The following is a 26,699-nucleotide window of genomic DNA, read 5'->3' as shown; positions in this document are numbered from 1 at the left end:
CAAGGACTTGGTCCTTGAACTTGGAGGCCTCTTGAATTATTAAAGTGGAACCAAAATCAAGAAAATTAAACTCTTTAGCCAAAAAATTTTTTCCATCTAATGTTACAAAATAAGCTAATTGCTAATAATTATCAAAACAATCTGTGTATTTATGAAAACGTGAAAATCCTGTGATTCCAAAATGAGTGAAATACTTCTGATGTGTAAGAAGCAACTTTATTTTACATAGAGGATCACCACCATGTTTCTACCTATCAACAGGACAATTTTCCACAAAAGCAAAGGACATCAGAAGGAAAAATACAAAACAAAACAAATACCAAACATGGGGACAAAATAAAAATGAATGCGTAGTTATGACATTCTTGTTAAGAAAAATGTTAACAAGTGACCTTTGCCACACTCAGCTTTCCTAAAGACATAAATTGCCTGGACCATTCAACACCAAAACTTGGTAGTTAGCTTAGCAGATTCACTGGCTTGGAACCAATCATTATTTCTTTTTTCATCTGGTTGTTCTTGTATCATGAAATTCTACCTGACTCATGCTAATTCTGGCTTATTTTCACTTAGCCTGTAATAATCAAATTTCTGTTCAAAAAGAACGTGTCAAATGGCCTATGCCTTAAATTTAGGTTTTGTTTTAGGATCAATTAAATTCTTAAATATTAAAATCAGCTTTTCTTAAAAAATGTATCACTAATTCTGCAAAGAAGACTTTAAAATAATTAATTTGTGAATAGCAGTGATCACTTTAGTTTTATAGCATACTTATGAATGGCCAAAACTTGGTTAACATGCAATGAAGAAAACAGAAATACTGTGATTTAAAAATTGATACCCTTTAACAAATCTACACAAATAACTTTGGTGAATTTATTTACATAAGCAATTCCAATAAATTCTCTCCTACTTATTTCACTCTCAAGGAGATGTGTGTATCTATATACATATGCACACACGCAATGCATATATACATATATATGTGTGTGTATATGTATCTCTCCAAATTATGAAGATATTCAAATTTAGGGATAATAAACTATAAACGTTATACTCAGAGTTATCACCAACTATTCCAAACTTAAGTTGCTATAGATACTCTTGTTTTAGCATCCTTTTACGTAGACGGCAAGATCTCATTCTGATACTCAAAAGATTTTAAAAAGGGGAAAAAGTCATCAGACTTGGTATCTCACTTTTTATGGTGAAGAAAATCTTAAAATTATGTTCACATGTAAAATAAAATGAATTGTGGAGCTATGAAAGCTACTAGAGCATCAATTTCAGATAGCCCCATTCTAAAATTATTTGGAAATGTGTGTGTATATATAACCTGAAAAAATGAACGGGAATATTGTAGACAAGAAGGTGAACCATGTGTGGAAGATAAAAATAATCATGCCCGTACGGTAGGGTCACAGGGATAGCAGATAACCCAAAATGTCATAAAACAAAAATGTTTAGAAAGTTTCAACAGGGCCAAAACACAAAATGTTAAAAGCACACAAACAAAAATGAATGAGATAATCCCCCCAAACATCAAGTTACATAAGAAAATAGGAAGAAAAAAGTTGACACAGTATCTTTTAAAATACATCAAATCTTAACTGACTTAAAAAATGATATAAAGTGCTTGGGCCATGATACCCACCCAGATTCTCATTATCAACGGATTTATCTTTTCCCCTCCCTTCCACCCAAATTTAATTCAGTTTTCCTGAAGAAAAAGTACAGCATCCCTATATTAATAAGAAATGAAAACAGTGAGTACAACTGATATAGATCCATTGACTTTTATTACAAATGTACTTGATCACTTGGCTTCAAAAAGTTTAAAATCAATACCCTATTTTCTGTATGCCAGTACAAAGCAAACTGTTTTACAAATTAAATACCTAAAAATTTGACAAAAATATTAAAATTTGATGAAAAACAATTATAAAAATCCTTAATCTCTCTTCAAAAAAGGAGGCAGTCTTCCCAGTTCTATTATACAATATTAATAATATTCACCATTTTTAGAATAGGTAGCTAAATTATATCTTTCTGTTAGCATACAAAACTTAGACTTATAGATTTTATTTGTATATGCTCCAGTTAAGTTTGTGAATGCCATCTGATTGCAATATAACCAACTATCTTTAATTGAATCCTAATTTACACTTATTTAATAATTTGCATAGTTTGAAAGGGATAAAGGTTATTCTACAACTAATTATCATAGGCTATTACAGTGCTACTTTTCAAGGCAATAAGTATTTGCTCCCAAATGAAATTATCTGTCTCCTTTAGGCAGGGGTTAAAATTACTAGCAGCTTTCTCTATTACCTGAAAAATCATATTGGAAGTTATCCATCTCTAGATGTGAAGGCCTAAAAAAACATAATATACTTTCCGCTTTGAATCAAATTTCAACCCCTGCATGGGACAACTAGAAAGTGAGACTTTCAAGGTTTTTTATTTCCCTGTTGGTTTTGGTTTCTACTCTCCATGGCTTTTTAAGAAGCTGGAAAACAGTTTGTCTTTCCTGACTAGCATTGTCTTTTTTTCCATTTGGCAAATATTCATCTACCTCCAATCTGTATCTACTGGAGGAAAAGCCGACATGCCTTTTCTTATGAACTTCCTTTGTTGTCAAAGGCATGTATAATGATTTCTACAGTTCTGGTTAGTTAACTTTAGCTCCCTCTGTGGCTGGATGACTGCTGCTTCTAACATCAGCATGATAAATAGGAGGCACAAATAAAAAGTAGCTTAAAAAAATTGGTGATTTAAAAGAAAAAAAACAACTTCAAACACACACACATACATGAGCATTTCAAATCTGGTGGCTGATCTCTGGATTAAATTACTTGACAGTGTCTCTCATTTTAAAGAACGTCAATATTGCAATGCAGTTCAAGTTTTCTTTTATACTTAGGCAAATAATACAGTTTAACCAAGCTCTTGGACCTTAATTGTAAGACAAAGCAGATCAATAAAAATAAGGCATACTTCTCAGGAATTAAGTTTTGTTTGCTTGTTTTTGGCACATTTGATCATACTGTCTTCTATGAATAACACATATGGTCAAATATACCATTTCCTTATTTGTTTCAGCACAAACAGGGTTTACCAACTAGTAAAATAAAAACAAGGAAAAATTCTAACATAAAACACTGATATATAGAACCTTGGTAAAGTACCGAGCACCTGGGAGGGAAGGGTAGGGAAAAGATGAAACAGGAGAGGGAAGACAAGGTTTGGGAGGGTGCTTGGGGAGGTAAAGTGAGATGCTTAAAAAAAGAGCATCTTTACAGTCACTTAGTCTTTTCTACGATCACTTTTTAAGTCTTAAAAGATCTGCATGTGGATTTCCTTTTAAACCCACTGACCATAAATCAGACACTGGTTTTAAAATCGTAGTAAGATTGTATTCAACTGTTTTAGTGTAAAGACAACTGCACAATACATGTGCTTCTTGAGCCGGTGGGATTCCAAGCAGAATCTGAAGTCTATAGGTAAGAAAGGCTTCACTTTAGGTAACTCTGGCCCTAAAGAAAACCTCATGAAAGAACTCGCATCTCAAAGAAAGGACACTTTGCCTAAGTTTGCTGTGTTTTTGTTGACTTGCACTACTTATTGCTGGCTACTATGAAACAGTGATCTAGGAGTACTCCAACAACCTGTAGTACAAGGCTTAACTTTAAGAAGCTATAGTAAACAAGAGACAAAATCAAAGCAATTCTCTTTCCTAATTAGTAACAGCACAGAGAATGCAGTCTTTTCCATATCACAGTTAAAGTACAGTGAACAAAACAGCTCAACAAACCTTAAGACAAAAAAGTGCAGGTTATTAATGTTTACATGCAGTTGATAAGCATTCCAAATGTCACATTATGCACTGTAAAAGCTCAACTTTACTATATGGAAATAAGAAAAATGCACCTCTAGGGAGGGGGAAAAGCAATTTAATCATTTCCAGTGATTTTGTAAGTAAAGAAACTCCTAACTACTGTACGGTCACCTCATATTTAACATTGTATGAATATTAAAAGCAAACAATTTAATGGGAAAATGCACAGTACAATGAAAATAGCTTGTTATTCAACACATACAGTAGATCTCAATAACGAAGACAACACACTCAACCAGGGAGCATAAAAATATCAAATCAAAACCCAAAGAACCAGCAGAAAAAAAATCCTTCAAAAAGACAACTGTTTGCCTTCCTAGGCCAATGCTTTACAATATGAGAAGCACTGATACCTTCCCGCTCCTACAGGTGGTGTCTTATACATACAGCAGTTAGATCTATATGGCTGGATTTGCCAAGAAACAATTCCATCCCCAGAACTCTCTGTCAGACAAGACCCTTTTTTTTTTTTTTTTTTTTTTACCAAAATACTTTCTACAGAATTCCAAACCAAAATGTACTGTTTAAGGCATCTTTTTTATAACATTTTCTCTTCACTCAAAGATGATAGTCATGCAGCAGTTTAATGATAAAAATATATTAATATTTTACTATACAGCAGCAAGAAGTTAGTTGTCAATTAAAAGCACACAAACATCTTTAAATGAAAACCTGTAAAAGACTATCGTTACAAACAATTTCAGTTTGGAGGACACCAGCTTGGTAAAGTGCTCTCCTAAACTTTGCATTTTCATACCCTACACCTTGAATATATGAGTTATAGAACATACTTTTGATAGAAGGCTTGTACACTTGGGGAACACAAATACACTTAGCATATAATGTAGCCAGTAATAACTAGCACCACAGCTACATGGAAATCCTTTACATACACCAACTTGGCTTTCACTTTTAAAACAAAACTCAGAATCCATGGCTCAGTAGGATAACTATAATTGTGTTGCTCTGCTTTTTAACAGGTCTACATAAGTTAACAGCACTAGCAAAAATCAAAGAATAGCTTCAGACCTCTTACAAGTTTAGGAGACAGTGCTAGTGACCACGAATAGACTCACTACCTGATGTCCAAGTACAGGTTCACTGGAAATTGCTGCACGTTAGTTAAGTTTTTAAAATCTTTCTACACATAATAAAAAAAATATATTATGAACGATACAAGTACATCTCATATACACAATAATGACAAAACGCCTACTCAAAGCAAACAGATGCAGAAAAATATTATGGGAGATCTCCTTTTTCTTTCTTTTTCCTTTTACTATTTGAATAACTTTGGTTCCAACCATAAAAATCACAACTTAGCAAATTTCATTTAAATGCCTTTTTTAATAATTTCTTCATGTTCACAGAAGTTTCACTGACCATTTTATATGTTTAAGGTCCAGATGCAATGCATATTGTATAAAAGAGAGCACTTATTGTTTACCTTGCATGAATTAAACCTACGTACCTTTAACTCTACAAACTTCTGCATAACATTTAGACAAAGCTCAGACACACAGCATGCCTAGCCCTCATATATATACACATCTCTAATCACAGGTATATAGGGTGTCAAATATACTATAATAACCTCCATGTAAGGTTTGAAATTTGGTAACAAAATGAGAAAAACTAAAAATATTATTTTACGTGTTCTAAAATATCTCTTTTTTGTGCTAAAGTCAAATGTTAGCTCAACATGAAAAGGACTTTTATATAATTCAGCAATATTATAATCTTGACCATTTTGCAAACACTTTTTAATAATAATAGCTTAAACGTGTACAAAAGTTCTTGGTTAATTAGGGAAATAAACACTCAGTTCTTTATATTTTTTAATCAAGTAGGAAACACAGTTCATATAATGTTATTACTTTTTGTATTTTTTTTGTTTTTAGCAGCTGCTTACTGTTTTATATGGTGGATAAAGTGGACAACATCCAGCGATGGGTGGCAAGTCAAGAAGAGAAACTGTCAGTTGGTGGAGGTTCTGTGGGTGGTGCTCCCTTGGAGTTAACAGGTTTTTTTTTTTTTTTTTTAACTTTTTAACTTTTTATTTTCTCTCTTTCTTTACAGTATATTTTCTCTGTGTGTGGCTGTGTGTGTGTGTATGCATGTGTGTGTGTGTGTGTGGGTTTCATTCAGTTTGATCAATCTTCTTCCCCTTCTTCCTCACCCTGCAGTAGCAGGGTGGCAGCGGCGGTCTCCTCCTGCTGCTGCTGTTGCTGCTGGTGGAGCTGCTCACAGGCAGCCCGCTTCTCCCTCTGCTTCTCTTGAATCTTCTTCATCTCCTCCGAGTACTTGCAGAAGGTGTGTCCGAACTTGGCCCACACCTTGTAGGGCACGGTGATGGAGTTGCGGTAGGTGGGCTTCACCTCGCTCACTCGCATAAACACGCCGTACTTGTTGGAGCCCACATCGAAGAAGAAGCGCTTGTTGTCCACAGTCAAGGAGGTGCCCTCGGGCAGCTCGGCCGGCTCCTCCTCCACTCCGTAGTCGTCGATGAGCTTGGCCAGAGCGTCACGGAACTCGATGAGCCCCTGCGCGGGCAGCGCAATGGTCTGGCCCTGCGTGGAGCCCAGGCCAGGCCCCCGGTTGACCGTCTGGCGGATGCGCAGGAAGCGGCCGCGCTGGTTCTCCTTGAGATCCATGTAGTACTTGCGGTTCTCGCGCACCAGGAACTCGCTCTTGAGCGCCCGGCGCGGCTCGTCCTGTGCCTGGGCCAGGTCCGGCGGCTGGCTGGGGCCCAGCTGCGCGTAGTGCTCGATGAAGTCGCCCAGGTAGTCGCGGAACTCCACGGCCACTGACATGGAGAGAGTGAGGCGGCTCTTGTTGCCGCCCGCGCCCACCTCGGCGATCTTCAGGAAGCGGCCCTTGGCGTTCTGCTTCACGTCCAGGTAGAAGCGCTTGTTCTGGATGTCCACCCGCTTGGAGGCCAGCTCCTGCGTCTCGTGCTGCAGCCCCCCTGGGGCCCCGCCGCCGCCGCCGCCACTGCCGCCGCCGCCCCCGCCGCCACCACCGCCCCCGCCGGAGCCTGAGCCCGAGCCGGGGTGCCCCAGGGAGCCGCCCGAGCCCAGCGCCGCACCACCCTGCTCGCTGCCGCTGTCTCGGTCCGCCATGATGCTGCGCTCCGCTGCCGCGCCGCCGCCGCCTGCCGCTCCGCCCGCCGCCTCAGTCGCCTCAGCCGCCGCTGCTTTCCCTCCCCGGCTCCGCCTGCTGCCGCCGCAACCCCCACAGCCAGTCAGCCACTCTCGCGAGATCTGCGGGAGAGACGAGACAGACGAGACCCGGTAACAGGGCACTGACTCCCCAGTACAGTAGCAGGGCGCCCTACTGTACGCGCCCACCCGCCCGCCGGCACGTGACCTGCGCCCCCTCCCCGCTGCCAGCCCCCCGTCCGCCCGCCCGCCAGGCGGCGCCCACCCACCAGCCCTCACCCTACAACCCTGGCTGGGTGGGGGAGAGGGAGCAGGACGCGCCGCGTCGCAGCTGCTGCTACCGCCACCACTGCTACCACCACCACCACCGTGGCTGTCGCTGTTGGCCAGACCCTAGGCGGCCTCGGCCTGGGGAGTTAGGGGACTAGGGGTGAGAAGGAGTCTGCCATACTAAGCACAGGGAGTGGGCCTAAGCTCTGCTTTCCAGTGACCCCCTAAAGAGGATGTGGGGGGAGGGGCCTGCGCAGCGCAGCAGAGCCCGCTGCAGAGAGGGGACACCGAGTCACGGCCACCCCCTCTCATGCGGGCCTGAGTCAGATCCAAACCCAAACCTAGACAGGCCCGCCCGCCACCCGGCTGGGTTGTCTCCTACCGCACAGCCCTGGCCGCTGAGGCAGGCGAGGAAGAGAGGTGGTGCGGTGGTAACCCTTAGCTGCAGAGGGGGCTACTGGGGATGAGGACGGGGCGCCGGCAGCAGTGGCGCGGAGCAGCAGACACCTAGCCTGTCCCTCCCCTCTCCCTCCTCTCGCTCCCGCCGCTCCCCCTCCCCGCGCACACGGCAGTGGCTCTGGCCTCAGATGATCCCGCTCCCCCCTCCCCCCAACCGCAGCCCCGCACGGTCGGGCGGGCGGGCGCACTCACCGATGGGGGGAGCCCAGCAGAGGACAGTAGACGCACCAGGGCTAGGGTGCCCGCAGTGCCTGTTCCCGTCGACTCTGCCCTTCCCCACATGCAACAATCAAAAAGAAACCCCACACTCACCCAAAAACCTGCAGCCAGTCCCCCCTGGGATCAAGACTGCCTGCCTGCCTGCCCGCCCGCCTCCCCCTCCTCCTCCTGAGATTTGGGGAAGGGGGCACCCTGCTCAGGGTTGAGCCCAGCCTGGGTTGCTGGCCAGCTCTGCGGATGAACCAGGCCCTGTGAGCATTCAGACCCTAGCCCACTCTTCTTCCTTTCTGGAAGGACCCAGAATGGAGGAGAAAACCAAGCAGGCTTTCGGAAATTCATGAGCTAAAAATGTCAGGAATTTCCTGGGAAACGCAGTTCCTTACGGGATTCATTAAAGCAGGTTCGCTTGCCCCTTTTACTCTTCCTCCCAGAAACTTCTGTCAAGGAGAGACCCACTCCCAAAAGTAAAACATTAAATGGTCGCTGGTTTTTATGCAGACAGCTAGGTTGCTGACCATTAATTAACCAGTGAGTCTTCGGACGGTGATAGCTAAAAGGGATCTTCTCTGGTGTTAGAAAGGGGCTCAGGAGTAGAGGAGGGGCTCAGAGATTAACTGACTTCTCTTTTACTAGACCTGATGTATAACCTAGGGCCTATTTCCAGATAGTATTGAGTGCTCATACTCTCTCACTGCAGTCTACAGCGCTGGCACTGTGGGAAAGCTAAGGCCTATCTCCAGGGGACCCCCGCCAATGCTTCCACACTCTCCCCCATCACCTTCTACAGGCAGCTGAGAGGATATAGATCACACAGCTCTGCCCCTGGCTTTCTCAAGCTCTATCCTGAGAAAAGTATACCTATTCCATTTGCGGGTTCTATTCCCATTGAGCATCTCCTTCTTCCCCCAAAAGTAAGAAGACTTGCCTCCCTCACTCTTAGCCGGAGGGACAACTGGGAATATGGTTGCCCAGCTTCCTAGAAAAGAGTGGACTAACGATCAAGAAACCAAGAGCAGCCTAGAGAATAAGCCTTGATTCCTGAACCCTCAAAGCCCCCTTACCATATCCCTTCACCTCCTGAACAAACTTGCCTGCTAAGTATTCATTCACAGCTTCCTTTTTCTCTTAGCAAGAGCCCCATTCTACTCAGCATTAGCTGCTTCAGCCCTGGGCTGAAGTTTGTGACTTCCCACTGAAAAGAAACAAGAAGCACCTGGCCACGAAGGAGCAAACAGGCACAGTCCTGTGCACCCGTCTCAGAACCACCCACCTATGCCAGTGGTCCCTGAAATGGCTCTCTGAAGGGAAGGCCCCACACTAAGAGATAAAAAACCTAGTCTTTGGGCCCCATAAAGAATTTCCCCTTATTTGGGGGGCAACCTCTAGTACCCTGTAGTACTCTTTCCGTGCTGATTTTTTTCTGCACTCCCTCCCCTGTCCCAAAGTCTATTGGGAAAGGGACACAGGAACTTTTGAAGCACTTTCAACTGCACAGAAATACATGTGTGAAGAAGCAGTAGCTCCTCCAGACTCAAACAGTAGTAATCAGGACCCTGGATAGACCCCAGCCTCTCCAGGGACAAAAAGGCTGAGTAGCAGGCTCTCCACAGAGAATGGTGTGGGGCATTACGCTTCACTTGTAAACTGAGGCTAAGATCTGGTATAATCCGATCTAGAAGGGCTGCTGCTCTTCCTCAAGAGTTTACCTCGAGTCAAACCAAGCCCCTGCTCCCTAATGAGAACTCAAGGCAGCAAAAAGGCCAACAAGAATACGATGAGGGCCCCACCTACCCCCGCCAGTCCCTGCCTTTCCTCTGTGCTGACTGCTGCCCCCAGGACGGAAGACTTAAGACTCGAAACTGCCCGCTTTCCTATCCCAACTTCCAGTCTAAATTTTCTTGCCCTCCGTCCTAGACGTCTATATACAGGGATTCTGAAGTGATTTGAGTTTGGAAGTGCCCTGTTTTTCTGAAAAAATGACTGCCACCAAGAACTGACTTCTTAGTTCCCCAGCGCAGAGGCAACTGATGAAGTTTCTAGACAGAACACAAGTTGAATATCATTTGTACACTTAAACTGGGAATTTTAAGCTCAAATCAGCAAATGACTGGGACCTAGATCTCTCCACATAAATACGTATTTATTTTATTCTATTCATTATATATGTATAAAACTTTTGCCCTTATATGTCAGCTTCTCTCCCACTTTATAAGAGTATCTAAAAAGCAAACAAGATAAACAATGCCATTTCCAAAATCATTCAGTGATAAATAGGATTTTTAGCATATTTTCACTACTGAAACGAGAGTTAATTTCAGAATAAGCCTGTAAGTGTGGGCTTTTTCTCAGACTAAGGAGGTGAAAGGCAGCTTTCCTTGGGCTATAGTGTACAGTAGCCTTAAAAGGCAATCTGGGAGAAATGAACATAAACTTCCCCAAAAGTCTTAAAACCAAAAGTTTAAACTTTAAATAAAACTTCACAGTTATATTTGCATTTTAACACTGAAAAGTCATTAGAAAATAAGTGGATTTTAAGACTTCTAACCATTCGTTAATTATCTAAACAATATACTAACTTCGTGAATGAAAAGTCTGTTCTAGTATCCAGATGTTTGAATTTGTTACTGTAAAACAAATAGTTGTAAAACTAAATGTATAATTTCATTACAATGTAGGAAAGACAAAAGGAAAACGAAATATACAGCAAATTAACATGCAGCAAAAATCCATGTTAATGAAAAACTTGTGAAAAAGTAAACATTTCCTTTCTCCTCAAAATATGCTTACATTTTAAAGACAATGTCTCTAGATTTCTTGAGCCCTTTTATTATTAATACAACAGACACATTTTAAAGAGAATAGAGACTGCTTTATTTTTAATCCCCGTCTCTATGTATTTAACAAACTCTTACCAACAAAAAATTGTGCGCAAAGAAATAGACATTAGGCAGAACAAAAAGGAAAAAAAGCTTTAATTTTCTTCAGCCTGAACTACAAGTGATTCTGAAATAATCTAATTCAGCTTTGGTTTTATAAAGTAAAAATCAACACACATTTGTAAAATAGACTTGGAAAGAGGTTGTCTACCTCTGGGTAGTAAACCCTTTTGATTATAGAGCTCCTAATAGAAACAATATGTTGATTAATATTTTACAAAATCACAAATTTCCAAAATAATGAACATTAGAGCTTGTGTTTTCAAGTGATACTTAGGTTAAATACCAATCTTAAACCAGACAACTATCTTCAATACCCAAATCATTAAAACTAACTGGGATGTTATACTGTAAATGTTCAAAGTGAAGGAATTAGCCATTTCTTCTCATGACTATCTACCAAAAAAATTGAGAAACTCTCAAATAAATCTTAACATTTAACAACAACGACTAATAGTAACAGCATTTCCCAGATCGTTCTTTAAAAGCGTATCCCTTTTCTATAGTTCACTTAATCTTGAAAATCATGCCTCTTCAATGCTATTTTAATGTTTAGGAATAAAGATATGAAGTAAACATTTAAAATATGAAGAGAACAATCCACTTGATAAAAATCCTCGCATTTCCAAAATGTTTTCATTTTAAGCATTTGCAGAAGAGTTAAATAAACGTAGCAGACATTCTAAATTCGATAAAAGATTCAGAGAACCCGACATTTTATGTACTCCAAAGGTCCAAACAGAACCGATGTAAATGTCAATAGCTGTCTCCCTTCCGGCTGATACTTAAATGGTTTTACTAGTACTCAAAGCAATGAAATCAGCAACTCTCTCTCCACACTCTAGTCAACACTTCAATTTCCAAAGCCGCAATTCGCAAACGTCAGTTGGGCGGGGGCGGTGGGAGATCTTGAAGTAATCCAAAAATTTCCTTTCCCCTTTGACAGTCCACCAAAAGATGTCAAACCAAATCCAGCCTATTGTAAAGCTCTGGGACCTCCCTTCCAAGGACACCGAACACAAACATAGACACCGCTGCGAAAAGCTGTCCAAAAGCGCCTGGCCGGCCAGAAATGTAAGGAGCCCAGACCAAAACGAATTAGAACCCTCAACAGAGGGTCCCGCCGACACCGCGGAAAGGAAGGTGGCATTTATTCCGGGGTAGACAGCTACGAACCAGAGTTACCCCAGCCAGTCTCTTGGGCCTCTCCAACCCAAGTTCAGGTTTATGGCAGATATATTGGTTGGGTGCCTTCCCCTACAAACATCACAGCCCGCCTCCGGGTCCCACCGCCGCTCACAGAGAAGACCCCTCAGCTTCACATCCGTTCCTTTTGCCTTCGGACAAAGGCAGAGGAGCTGTGGAGCTGACCCAGCGCTGTGGGGCAGTAAAAATGCCTTGTTCGGGCCACCCATCTTTGGGCCTGGCTTCATCTGCGATGTCAGCACCAAAGGGTTTTTTTGTTGTTGTTGTTGTTTTGTTTTGTTTTCTGGTTTTGTTTTGTTTTTACAACGCATCCTGGGCGGGTGTATGCATTTGGTGGTGGTGGGGTGGGGGCAGCCGAACAGAGGAGGGGTTGGCAGTGAAGCCTGGGTTACAGAACTCTCCTTCCTCTCCCTCCTTCCACTGTTGCCGTGCAGGGAGTGTCAGCCACGTCTAGCGCACAGTCCCAGGCCCCAGGGCGAAGGCGGCCAGGGGAAATGGGGCTCAGGGATTGCTAAGGAAACGCATCACTGGTGGTCTCCAGCGCCTGCGGAGGTAGGATCGTCTCTTTTCTTAAGGGGCGTGTTATTTTGTTCTCTTTTGGAAGTAGGAGGGGGTTCATTCGTTTCTCGCTGCGGGGGGTGGGGGAGAACGTTGCTGCACCGCCTGGGTCTCCAAGAGGGAGGGTGCGGGGATGTCTGCAATGGTACTATAATTATTCCTGTGCTGAGAGGGCAAGTAGAGGGGACGGGGCGGGCGGCACCTCGAGCTGTGGCAGTGGCAGCAGGGAAGGTCGCGAGGGGCTTACCCGGGCGGGCGGGCGCTGTCCTGCCGCAGGTGAGGGAGGGCGCAGGCTGGCGGGAGGGAGGGCGCGCGCGAGGCAGGCGCGAGGAAGGGGGAGGGGAGGAGGGCGCGCGCGCGCACACCTGTCCTGGACAGCGGCGCTAGCCGAGCTGCGCCTCACTTGGGCTGTGCGGGCTAAGAAGGAAGGAGGGCGGGCTGGCAGGCGGGGGCGGGACGCCGAGGGGAGGAGGAGGAGGCGGCTCGGATGGCTGGCTCGGCTCTCGCTCGCTCTCCCTCCCGCGGGCAAGTCCGGCTCACACCCTGCTTCTCCCGCTCACTCACAGCCCCCTTGGCTGTCCCTCCTCCTCCTTCCCCTGCGGGATCCGCTCGCCGCCGCCGCCGCCGCCGCCGACGGCAAGTCGTGGCAGCCAGACGTCGGCGCGTAACCCGGCGCTCCGTGCGTGACTCCAGGCGACGTCAGCGCGCGCTCCGCGTTCCCCACCCCTCCTCCCAACTCCGTGGCTCGCGCCCTTCGCTCTCGCGTCCCTCGGTTTTAGCTGCCGCCGCGGCGGCCGCCGAGCGCGCTCTTTCCGCCCCCCTCGCGCGTGAGCGCGCCCTCTCGGCTGCGGGCGCGTCAACATTCCGCTGCCCAGGCCTTGAGGCGCGTCTGAGGAGGGGGCTGTCTGTGGCCTCTCCGCCCACACTTCCTCCACCCACCGCCCGCAGCGCCCCAGAAGGACCTATTACTCTTTGAGCTTCTGAAGGCCGAAGCCAGGCTCAGGCGGGGATAGAACCCTGAAGGGCCTGCGCCAGCTCCAACTTAGGGCCCTGTGCATCGCTGCGGCTGCCGCTACCGCCCGATCACGCCGCACCCCCGCCCCAACTCCGCCGTGTCTCTGAGGAGGCAATAGGCCTTTCATCTCCCGGGAAGGTCTCACCTTGGCCCTCAGACACCCGCCGAGAGGGGTTGTAAGGAGAGAATTAACATAGAGAAGAGGGGCTAGACCACTTTTCAGGCACTGGCCCCGGGAATCCTTGACAGGAGGCGTGGGGTTGATGCCCAGCCTCCCACGCAGTGTAATATATTGAAGCCGGGCCCCTTGGAGGGAATGCGACTTCCTTGGGCCGAGGGGGAAAGGGTAAAAGTTAATTTTCATAAGTTTCTATGCAAGGGCTAAATGTGAAATTATAAAATGTCCTTTAAGACAGTCTTCTTGAAATCGTATCAAGTTAGACAAGATTTTTGGTGCACGGTAACGCTTTCCCTCGCTTTCTATGCTGTCACGTTTCCATCCTGCAACAGTGAGTACGTAGATGGAACGTGGATCAGCTAATAACTGCAGCAAAATAAAAACTGCCTTTATCATCTTTATCAGTATTTAAATAGACCTCCGAGAAGTCCAACTGTGATTTAGGAAAACTTAATCATTGCCTCAACCTATTTAACTGTGTTTTGTTTTGAAGTTACTTTGCAGATACACCCTTTATTAGGCAATGGTAGACTTTTAAACTCACTTGTTAGAGGACCTTTTCTAAAAGCCTATCTAGTTGAGCCTGCGAGGCAAGTAGGACTAAGGTATAATTAATCCCATTTTACAGATGAAAACTGAGTCATCAAAATGTAAGTCAGTTGTTCAGCGTTGTGAGGAGTCTATCACTGATAGAGGGAAAACTCTAAGGTATATTATTGCCTGCTTTATTCAGTAAACCAGAAATCTCTCCATTGTTTTCTTCCAAGTATCTTTTGCTGCCCCCTTTTAGTATTGTAGGCAGTGCCTGATGGCTGAGAAGAATCGCAGAGGACTAGAAAAGGTTTGAGTGTGAAATTTTCTGCCACAGAGAATTAGAGCTCAGAAATAAGTTATTGCGAAACAATTCAACTTCCCTGTTAACGACGACAACAACAACATCATGCTTATTAATTCCTAGCTGGAGGTGAGAAAATGAGACTGGCTTAAGGGTGATGGGTCATTTCCTTTGAATTGCTTCTTTATATTCACCTCATCTTTAGGTGGCAGCACTACTATATAAATATCCTTGGAAGTACAGTCTTCTGCAACTTAATATCCTACAGGATATTCTGTCCTAAATGTTTCCAACTGTATTGTGGAGATTAAAAGCTGGTGATTTTATGATATAAAATCATAGCTGAGAATTAGAAAACTTGGAGGTTCTAGAGGAAAAACAGAAAGGCTATCAGAGACATTAATAAAATACATAGAGCTACGGAGGGAAAACGTTAGAAAGTTTCAAGAAAAAAGTTTTTTAGGTGTTTGAGGAGCAAGTAGCATCTCTTTAAACCTTGTCTTTTATTGAAACATAGGACAAGATAATCTTCCAAAGCAAACCATCCCTTCTCAGTACTGCATATTTATCAAGCATTTACAGGTTTGAAGTTACTGTATAGTTGCCTGTACTCAACTGTAATTTTAAAATTCAGATGCAGTTTTTCCTAATTAACAGCATCAAGCTTATGAAAATTCCAAGTAAGACTTTATTGTTGACCCTTGTTGAAGAGAACTCTACTTGGCTTCTTTCCTGGCTTTCCTAAATTGTTCACATCCAAGATAAACTGCCATCATTCAGGCTTACAGAAGGGAGAAGACAAGCTGAACCAAATGTAAAACGGTAGCAATTTACAGGTAATTCTATATCTTAATTTCTCCCACATTTTTAGGTTAAGAAATTGTGATATACGGGGGTTATTTGGATCAAGTGTTTGCTAAGTAGAACTTTGTCATAATTAATTTTGTGTATTTATAGTAGTTCTCACTGTGTCCCTTTATCCAAGCAACCCAATACAATTGAATTTATATGCATTTCAAAATAGTCTCCGTTTGATTTACCATGTAAGTACAACCACCAAAGAATATAGAGGTATGACAATCAGGAGTGAGAAATAAAAGTATTTCTGGATAGAGGATGAAGTGTTAATAGTCTTTCTTGATGGCAGCTTCCATCGTTCTCAAGTCAAACTTGGAGGAGGAGTCTCAAGCAAATTGGTAGTACTCAAACTCTGCAGTATTATGTTAAGATTTTTAAGCTCTCTGGTGCCAACAAATCATGCAGCCTGGGGGCCTTTGCTCCAAACTTCTGCCAACTCCATTTTGGCAGTAAAATGTTCTGTTGAACAAAGTTTGCACGTGTTTAGGGTGCGAAGTGGTTCGTCAGGCATTTATCTGGTTTTATTCCAGTTTAGGGACTTGAAGACAAGGGTCAGAAGTGTGAGACTTGTAGAGTTGATATGTGCACTGAAACAGACTATAGTAGCAATCTTGAATTTTTGCTTTAAGCAAGGACAGCTTTTTCTTTGTTGATGTTGGAGTAGTTAAAGTGAATTCTTTAGTTTACTCCTTAAATGCTAACATGATATTGAATTGGTTTTCATAATCAGGTAAGCAGAACCTTCTCTGTTGAGGGGATAAAGCTGGGGAACATCATTTCTCATCCTCCTAACTATACCACCACCAAAATGTGTTTATCCAGATGAAACTCACTAAACAATAACTTGAGAGCAAAGGGACCAGTAATTATTTAAACTTGATCTCATTTGTCAAATTTTATGTAACTATGAGTCTCTGATCTTTTTTAGTATCAGTTGTCTGGCTTCATCTTTTTGACCCATCTCCTCCCATTCTGGAATCATTGGTTAACAGCACCTGAGCCAGATGTGTGTGCTAATTTGTTTTATTCCAAGGGGTCCTCTTCCTATAGAAACTGTATACAATCTCAATTTCCATTATTTTTTTCAAGTAATTCTCACAGAAAATCCTTATAGAATCTGGGATAACAGTTTGAAAGTCATTAAGTACTGTTGAAGCATATTTTTCTTTATCATTTAAGAGTAATGGCAAGAATAAAATACCAAAATAAAAGTAACAGATGTTGAAATGATACTGTTGTCTTACATTTACCATAATCAGCAAAATGTAAATTTGTAGGCTACAAGTATGACAATTTGAAAATGGTAGTTATTATTGATACTTTTGCAGAGTGTGACCTAAATTCTTATTTGCACCTTTATTTTCTTTCCTTGTTTTTAAATGTAATTCAGATGTCAGAACTAACATGTGGATGAACTTAGAGATGGAGAAGAAAGCTGAGTTTTTCCAAAGAGTGGATGTATCTGAACTGGATAGCACTATTGAAATTTGTTGCATATTTTATGGTAGCTCTAAAACTCCTTTGCTTGCTTACTTTTAAATGCAACATGTTGCTGTACATATATACAACCAGACACCAGTGCCTTCTGAGGCTAATCCAGGCCATTTTTATAACCTAATGCAGTAGCACTTTGCAATTAGATGAAGAAGGTCAGTGGGATTTCTTTCTGTGGTGATTAAAATGTGTCAGGGGAAGAAATCAAGACAATACTCCAAGTGAAAAATGTAAAGTCAGTTATTTCTTTAATATTTTGTGTTATAGTAATCATTTTTATCTTTTGAGCATACTTTTTTTGTCTACTTAAATACTCAAACAAAATACTCAAAATTAATTATTAAATGTAAATGTAACCACAGTGAGATATCATCTCATCCAAGTTAAAATGGCTTTTATCAAAAAGGAAATAATGAATACTGGTGGAAGGATGTGGAGAATGGGGAACCCTCATACACTGTCGGTGGGAATGTAAATTAGTACAGCCACTATGGAAAACTGTATGGAAGTGCCTCTGAAAACAAAGTAGAACTACCATATGATCCAGCAATTACATTAGCGGGTATATATTCAAAAGAAAGGAAATCAACATATCAAAGAGATAGCTGTACTCCCATGTTTAATGAAGTCCTATTGAAATAGTCAAAATATGGAATCAACCTAAGTGCCCATCAGTGGATGAATGGTTAAAGAAAATTGATTCATATGCAATGGAATATTATTCAGCCATAAAAAAAATGAAATCCTGGCTGGGTGCAGTGGCTCATGCATGTAATCCCAGCACCTACCTCATGAAGACAGGGAGTAGATTGGTGGTTACCAGAGGTTGAGAAGGGGAGAGGAGAAGAGGGATGAAGAGAGGTTGATTAATGTAAATATACAGTTTGATAGTGATAAATCAGTAGGGTGGCTATAGTTTATAACAATCTATTGTATGTTTCAAAATAGCTAAAAGAGAATAATTCAAATAAGACAAAAATTTAAGATGATAGATATCCCAATTATACTGATTTGATCTTTACAAATTATATGAATGTATTATTAAGTGTAGCCCCAAACTATGTACAAGTATTTTGTATCAATAAAAAATAAAATTTAAGATAAAGTAAATGTAATGATTAGCTTATATTTCCTAGATAGGAAATATTTACTTAATAAGTATGTATATGATGAGTTTTTTTATATTACTATAAAAATAGACATCTTACATAAACATGTTACATCTGGTATTTAGATGGCTCTTTTTTTTTCTGGCCTTGAACTTCTGGAAAGTAGGTATGGCCTGCTATGTTAGGACTAGTTCTTGGAATCCTTTGTTGTTTTTCAGTCAGCCTTATTTTCTTGGGTCATGTTTTGAAAATATTTATCAAATGGCTATTTACCACATATTGTTCTAGATGCTTGAACAAAATGAAATTTCTGCTGTCATAGAGTTTCTAGTCTATGTACAACAGATAATAAACAAATGTATAATACAATGTTAGATAGTAATACGTGCTAAGAAGAAAATAGGAAAGGGGAAAGAGAGTTTCTGTGTGATTGTATGTGAAAGTGTCTATACATGCTGCTCACCGAGTATTTTAAATAGAGTGATCAAGGAAGCCTCTCTGAAGAAGTAACATTTGAACAGAGATCTGAAATAGTCAGTCATGGGAACATACAGGGAGATGTTCCAGGGAGACATTGTGGACAATTTATGTCACAAAAAGTCATACAAGTGTAAGCCAAGTAACATCCTGTATGACAACTATATATACATTTTTTTGTTTTTTCTTAAGTGAAAAAGAAACTTACTAGGTTTTCTGAGTATTCATTAGGTTTTCAGAAAAGTTTTTCATTTAATATCATTATTGCTGTATATTTCCCTTAATGATTATTCTATTATTTAATAAATAAGATTTATGGCGCTACAGATACAGCTTCACAATCCCTTATCTGTAATTCCAAAATACAAAAAAATTTCTTAATTCATTTAGTGGCAAAATCTGAACTGACATGAATCTATTTAAAATTATCCTTTATGGGGTAGGTGCGGTGGCTCATGCCTGTAATCCCAGCACTTTGGGAGGCCAAGGCAGGAGGATCTCTTGAGGCCAGGAGTTTGAGACCAGCCTGGCCAACATGGTGAAACCCCATCTCTCCTAAAAATACAAAAATTAGCTGGGTGTGGTGGTCCCAGCTACTTGGTAGGCTGAGGCACGAGAATCACTTGAATCTGGGAGGCGGAGGTTGCAGCAAGCCGGGATCATGCCATTGCACTCCAGTCTGGGTGACAGAGCAAGACTGTCTCAAAAAAAAAAAAGTATTCCATTTAGTGTGACTACTGATACATTTCATTGTAGAAACGTTAGTGTGTTTGATGAAGGGTTGCTACACATTAAGTAAAATACAGATAATACAATGTATTGTGCCCTAAAATATAAGAAAATTCAATCCAGAAACACATGTGTTCCCAAGGATTTTGGATAAGGGATTGTAGATCTGTGTCAGATTTCTTCTTGATTTTCTGATTAAATGTTATCATTGTTAATCTTTAGATATATTGTTTTTAGAAGTATAATGCTATATAGTGCTCTTATTATATACTGACACTGCATAAGCACTCTTTATATATTAGCTAATAAAATGCTAACAACAACCTTATGAGTAAATTCTATTATTCCCATTTTATAAATGAGAACACTGAGATGCAGAGATTAAGACACCTGCTCAAATCACAGTTACTAAATAGCAGAGCTAGAACCCAGACAGTCTTCCTCCACAACTTGCACAATCCAAACTAACTCTGCCATTTCCTTCTCCTCCCCTTTCCCCCACCGCATGCCTGTAGTATTTATATTTAACTTTCTTTGAAGAAGTTTTGAGTATCAGCCCTTTCCAAGAGCATGATTTTTACATCTACTTTGAAATACCAGACATCAGCATTTTACATTTTATTTACAAATTGGTATCTTTCAATATTTTTTAAAATTTTATTTGTTCCTGCTCTAATTTCAGCCATTTCTGTTTCCAGTTGAAGTTGGAGATTTACTTATCCTCATTCTTGGTCTGATAAGTTTTCATGCTAACGTTAGCTTTCATCATCTTTTTCCTTTCCTCTGAATATCTTTGGATAATTATAAGGCACTTGCTTTACTGTTGTGGCTTTGTCAGATGTCAGATCACATCAGAAATTTGGATCTACCAGGATGTACAAGGAACTCAAACATCTCAACAGCAAACAAACAATCCAGTTTAAAAATGGGCAAATTATCTGAACAGACATTTCTCAAAAGAAGACATATAAATGGCCAAGGAATATATGAAAAAATGCTCAACATCACTAAGCATCAGGGAAATGCAAATCAAAACCACAATGAGGTATCATTTCACCCCAGTTAGGATGAAGAGACAAAAAAGATGACAAATGCTGATGAGGATGCAGAGAAAAGGGAACTCTTCTATCCTGGCAGGAATGTAAACTAGTAGAGCTACCATGGAGAACAGTATGGAGGTTTCTCAAAAAACTAGAAATAGAACTACCATATGATCCAGCAATCCCACTACTGGGCATTTATCCAAAAGAAAGTATATCGAAGAGACAGCTGCACCCCCATATTTATTGCAGCACTATTCACAATAGCCAAAATATGGAATCAACCCATAAGTCCAACAACAGGTGAATGAATAAAGAAAATGTAGTGTTTATACACATAATGAAATACTATTCAGCCATAAAAAAGAATGATATCCTGTCATTTGCAGCAACATGGATGGAAATAGAGGACATTATGTTAAGTGAAATAAGCCAGGAACAGAAAGTTAGACACTGCATGTTCTCACTCATATGTAGAAGCTAAAAAAAGTTCATCTCACAGAAGTAAAAAGTAGAACAGAGGATACTAGAGGCTGGGAAGGGTAGGGGGAAGGGAGAATAGGGAAAGATTTGTTAAAGGATGCAAAATTACAGCTAGATAGGAGGAATAAGTTCTAGTGTCCTACAGCACTGTAGGGTGACTATAGTTAACAGTAACACTTAGTTTCAAATAGCTAGAAGGAGGATATTGAATGTTGCCAACAGAAAGACAATTGTTTGAAATGACAAATATGTTAATTACCCTAATCTGATCATTATACTTTGTATGTATAGAAACATCACTATATATCCATAAATATATGTAATTATGTGTCAATTAAAATATAAAATTTTAAAAATGTAGATCTAGTTTGCTGAGCAGAAGCACCTGTTAAGTGAAACCCTGTAGGTTTCTCTCACTTAATGAGTCACACTATTTCAGATCACTTTGTTTTAGGCATATTAAATCTGTGTTTTTGAGTTGGAATTGATTTTATTTTCATTGGTTTGCCCTTAGGTAAGGGTTCTTCCATAAGCAATCAGAAACTGAGGTAAGTTGGACATGGTGGCTCACGCCTATAATCCCAACACTTTGGGAGGCCGTGGTGGGAGGATATTTGGAGCCCAGGAATTTGAGACCAACTTGAGCAACCTGGTGAGATGTTATCCCCTAAAAAAAGTTTTTTGTTTTGTTTGTTTGTTTGTTTGTTTTGAGATGGAGTCTTGCTCTGTCACCCAAGTTAGAGTGCAGTGGCACAATCTCCACTCACTGCAAGATCCACCTCCTGGGTTCACGCCATTCTCCTGCCTCAGCCTCCCGAGTAGCTGGGACTACAGGTGCCCACCACAACGCCTGGCTAATTTTTTGTATTTTCAGTAGAGACGGGGTTTCACTATGTTAGCCAGGATTGTCTCGATCTCCTGACCTCGTGATCCTCCTGCCTTGGCCTCCCAAAGTGCTGGGATTACAGGTGTGAACCACCACGGCCAGCAAAAGAAGTTTTTGTTTTGTTTTGTTTTGTTTTTTTAAATAGCTGGATGTGGTAGTGCACGCCTGTTGTCCTAGCTACTTGGGAGGCTAGGTGGGAGGATTGCTTGAGCCCAGGAGTTCAAGGTTAGGGTTAACTGTGATAGTACCACTGCATTCCAGCCCGGGTGACAGAGCAGGACCCTGTCTCTAAACAAATAAATTTTAAAAACGAAAGATAGATTATATTATTTTTATTTATTTATTTGTTTGTTTGTTTGTGTTTTTGTTTGTTTATTTTGAGACGGAGTCTCGCTCTGTTGCCCAGGCTGGAGTATAGTGGCACAATCTCGGCTCACTGCAACCTCTGCCTGCAGGGTTCAAGTGATTGTCCTCACTTGAACTCAGCCTCCTGAGTAGCTGGGACTACAGGTGCACACCACCACGCCTGGCTAATTTTTGTATTTTTAGTAGAGATGGGGTTTCACCATGTTGGCCAGGATGGTCTTGATCTCCTGACCTCATGATCACCTGCCTCAGCTTCCCAAAGTGCTGGGATTACAGGTGTGAGCCACTGCAGCCGGCCTATTTTTATTTTTATTTATTTACTTATGTATGTATGTATTTTTGAGATGGAGTTTTGCTCTTATTGCCCAGGCTAGAGTGCAATGGTGTGATCTCAGGTAACCGCAACCTCTACCTCCCAGGTTCAAGTGATTCTCCTGCCTCAGCCTCCCAAGTAGCTGAGATTACAGGTATGTGCCACCATGCCTGACTAATTTTTGTATTTTTAGTAGAAATAGGGTTTCTCCATGTTGGTCAGGCTGATCTCAAACTCCCGACTTCAGGTGATCCACCCGCCTCGGCCTCCCAAAGTGCTGGGATTACAGGCATAAGCCACTGATCCCAGCCCATTTTTATTTTTAATTTAGCTATTTCTGGCTATCTAAAAGCAAGATGAATTGAGTATGTACAGGATCATGAGGTTTGTCAAAGACTAATATGCCTGTGTAATATAAGTAGTAGGGTCAATTTGAATGAGTATAGGATATTGAACTTTCCAAGTATCTATTCCTGATTGTCTCAGAGATCTATTGTAGACATTAAACAAATCACGTGTGTTGTTCTCTGTGAAAATTAATGCGTTGTCCCTGAATACAAAGATGAAAGTTCTGACACACTTTATGTAAAGCATTATATTTTGTATAACGTTGATCAACTTGTTCTGAGCCAAACACAGTTTCTCTGAGGTCACTCAACAGCTCATGTTTGCTAAGGTTAGGGGTGCAATACATGACCACCAGAGCTAAAAGGGAATTAAACCCAACCCATCAATGTTACTTTATTAGCACAATGCTGGACCAAATTAGCCAACAAGCCTGTTATTAAATTGCTGAGAAGGCAAAAAAAGAAACTGAATAAATATGTACATGTATTAAGATTGGCTATAAAGTGTATCAGTTTATTATATGACAAATTGGAGGCTTTGCTAAGACTTATCTTGGGTAACTTTCTGCCTCTATCTCATGAGGAATCAAAAAAAACCTGAGATTTTCTCATAGGACTAGAGACACAGCTGTTCTCCACTAGTTCCTCTGCAACATTTTACCTTCCTATAGGATCCAGTACTAAACTTTTGAGACACACCCAGTGATATTCACAAGGTGTAACAATGTTTTGGGTGTGCAAATTTAATAGTTACAATATACCTCGATTGTATAAGAGCACACATTAATGAATTTGTATGATGAACAACTTTTGAAAATCTTCTGTTTTTCCTAATTTTTATTTAGAACATCCCTCCTCTATTCAGTGTGGTGGTCAAGAACATGGGTCTGTGTAATCTAATCACCTGGATTCAAAAAACTGCTTTCAGATTCCTATGAAACTTTGGGCAAATTAAATTACTTAACCTCTGTGGGCCCCAATTTCCTCACTTATCAAATGAGGATGATAATAGTAACTAGCACATAGGTATATTATGAGGATTAAATTAGTTAATTCATAAGATGCATTTAGAAGAGTATCTGACATATAGTAAGAACTCAATAAATGTGGACTCCCACTGCCTGCAGCATGGCTTTTTTCTGTCCTTCTCTCCAGGTCCAAGCCAAGCACAAGTGTGCTCTCTCCCTCCTCGCCCCCTCTTGTATTGCAGGCACACAGAGGATAAAGCACTAAGACACTGTGGTGTCTAGGCTCCCATATATTACTATCCTCTGGCCTAAGATTAAAACTGTCCTCTTCCTCACCAACTGCATTGTTCTTGAAAACCTCCAAGTATTCTTCCCTTTTCTCAGTTTTGGGCCTCCTGATTACTACAGTGTGAGTTCCTTGAGTGTAGGGACTGTGACTTAATTATCTTGATGACTCCAGTCCCTTTCCCTCTCCCTGGCGCAGAGTCTATGCTAAAAAACAGATTTGTTGAATAAATGAATTAATCCATTTAGCCTTTGTGTGTTTTCCCTCATTTTCTCCTAGGTATTCTATTTGGACTCCAGTTTTTCTAAAAAATTTCCTGCTTCTTTAAAAAAATTTGTATTATTATATTTTTTAATTTGAGACGGAGTTTTGCTCTTGTTGCCCAGGCTGGAGTGCAGTGGCTCAATTTCGGCTCACTGCAACCTCCGCCTCCCGGGTTCAAGCAATTCTCCTGCCTCAGCCTCCCGAGTAGCTGGGATTACAAGTGCCCACTGCCACGCCTGGCAATTTTTTGTATTTTTTATAGAGACAGGATTTCACATGTTGGCCAGGCTGGTCTTGAACTCCTGACCTCAGGTGATCCACCCGCCTCGGCCCCCTAAAGTGCTGGGATTACAGGTATGAGCCACTGTGCCCCAGCTCTCCTGCTCCTTTTATCTCTGGAAATCTTAACTTCACCTAGTGATGCCGAGATTCCATTCTGCATCATCCCAATTTATTTCCTTACTGGCAGGTAAAAGTTTCAGTTTACTGCACTTTCTGTTAGCATGTTAGGGAGGAAAAAAATCCCATTTACTTCACGTGGATTTAATTTCACTTACATTCTCTTGGCTCCAGCTGAATGATTAGTCCCTTAAAAATACTCTTTATTTTGGGAGGCCGAGATGGGCAGATCACGAGGTCAGGAGATTGAGACCTTCCTGGCTAACACAGTGAAACCCCGTCTCTACTAAAAAATACAAAAAACTAGCCGGTCGAGGTGACAGGCTTCTGTATTCCCAGCTACTTGGGAGGCTAAGGCAGGAGAATGGCGTAAACCCAGAAGGCGGAGCTTGCAGTGAGCTGAGATCCGGCCACTGCACTCCAGCCTGGGCAACAGAGCGAGACTCCATCTCAAAAAAAAAAAAAAACAAACAAACAAACAAACAAAACACTTTATTCCTACATATGTAACAAGCCTGCACGTTGTGCACATGTACCCTAGAACTTAAAGTATAATTAAAAAAAAAATACTCTCTATTTCATTCCTATTTGAGGATAGGGCCATGCCACCCTTAATTTCTTTACATGCGGAGTAAAAATCAGCTTTCTTATTTTTCACCTAGAGGAGGTGAGGATGAATTTGACCAATATCTTAAAATTTTGCTTTTTTTTTTTTTTTTTTTTTTTTTTTTTGAGTCTCACCACAACACCCAGGCTGGAGTGCAATGGTGCGATCTCGACTCACTGCAACCTCTGCCTCCTGGGTTCAAGTGATTCTCCTGCCTCAGCCTCCTGAGTAGCTGGGACTACAGGAACTCACCATCATGCCCACTAATTTTTTGTATTTTTAGTAGAGACAGGGTTTTACCATGTTGGCCAGGCTGGTCTTGAACTCCTGACCTCAGGTGATCCACCTGTCTCGGCCTCCCAAAGTGCTGGGATTACAGGCATGAGCCACCATGCCCAGCCCAAAATTTACTTTTTAATATATACAAAAGATATACGCAACACACATATTAAATATAACACTTAATAACATAATGAATACTCATGAACCTCTACCCACTCCAAGAATTAGGACATTTCCTAGTAATGTGTATCTTCTTTGTGTTTCTCCTGTACTCTTCCCCTCTGCCATCATGGAAAACTAGTATCCTAAATTTTATGTTTATTATTCCTTTGCAGTTTTCTTTTTAAAATTTAGTTTCATCACAAAAATGCTAAAACAACATGTTGTTTAATTTGCATGCTATTGAGCTTTATAAAAATGCTATCATCCAATGTATAGTTTCCTGGAATTCATTTCAAAGATTCATCCACATTATTCTATACAATGATAGTTCTTTCATTTTCAACACTATTTAACATTCTATTGTGTGAATATACTGCAATTTATACTTCTGTTGATACATACTTGGGGAGGGATTGTTTCCAGGCTTTTGAAAATTATTATTCTAAACACTGCTGCTCTAAATAGTATACAGGCCTCATGGTAACATATGCAAGTGTTTCCACCTAGGAGTAGGGTTGCTGCATTGTAGAGTATGCAAATATTCAACCTTGTAAGATAATTAATGCCAAATAGTTTTTTCTCTCTCATAGTGTATAAGAATTCTATGTACTCTTTAATGCTTGGTATTATTATACTTCTTAATTTTTGCTAATCTAGTGGGGGTAAAATGGTATTGTCTGTTTTTTATATAGTGGAAGAAAGAGTCATCCTTACTTAAAGTAAATTTCCTCTTCCTTTATACATTAAGAGCTTACAGCTTGATTTGACATTACTGTTCCTGGGAATTCCCTTGAGTGAAAACCATTTATTTGTGTGATAGTTTCTGCCTGGGATGTAAAAACTGAGATGGGTTGGAAGCTGCTAACTGGATTGTTTGAATGCTGCTTTTAAGTT

The 26,699-nt window shown here is 41.3% G+C and overlaps 2 protein-coding genes across 3 annotated transcripts in view; one reads left to right on the top strand and one right to left on the bottom strand.

Moving 5' to 3' along the window:
- Positions 1–200: 200 nt before the first annotated feature.
- PURA (purine rich element binding protein A) lies at positions 201–13,378 on the bottom strand. The gene is made up of 2 exons (XM_045394956.3): positions 12,955–13,378; positions 201–7,161 (listed from the first exon to the last, which is right to left on the bottom strand). The coding sequence occupies exon 2, from the start codon at positions 7,018–7,020 to the stop codon at positions 6,052–6,054; it is 969 nt and encodes a 322-aa protein (XP_045250891.1). The 5' UTR covers positions 7,021–7,161; positions 12,955–13,378; the 3' UTR covers positions 201–6,051.
- NRG2 (neuregulin 2) overlaps positions 12,569–26,699 on the top strand; it is a 266,404-nt gene continuing 252,273 nt past the window's right edge. For both annotated transcript variants that reach the window (XM_065546860.2, XM_073994401.1), the window contains exon 1: positions 12,569–12,701. The gene's annotated coding sequence lies outside the window, so the exon portion shown is untranslated. The remainder of the gene's footprint in view (positions 12,702–26,699) is intronic.

Source organism: Macaca fascicularis, chromosome 6 (assembly GCF_037993035.2).
Source record: "Macaca fascicularis isolate 582-1 chromosome 6, T2T-MFA8v1.1".
NCBI lineage: Eukaryota > Metazoa > Chordata > Mammalia > Primates > Cercopithecidae > Macaca > Macaca fascicularis.
This window is presented reverse-complemented; position numbering and strand designations above follow the sequence as displayed.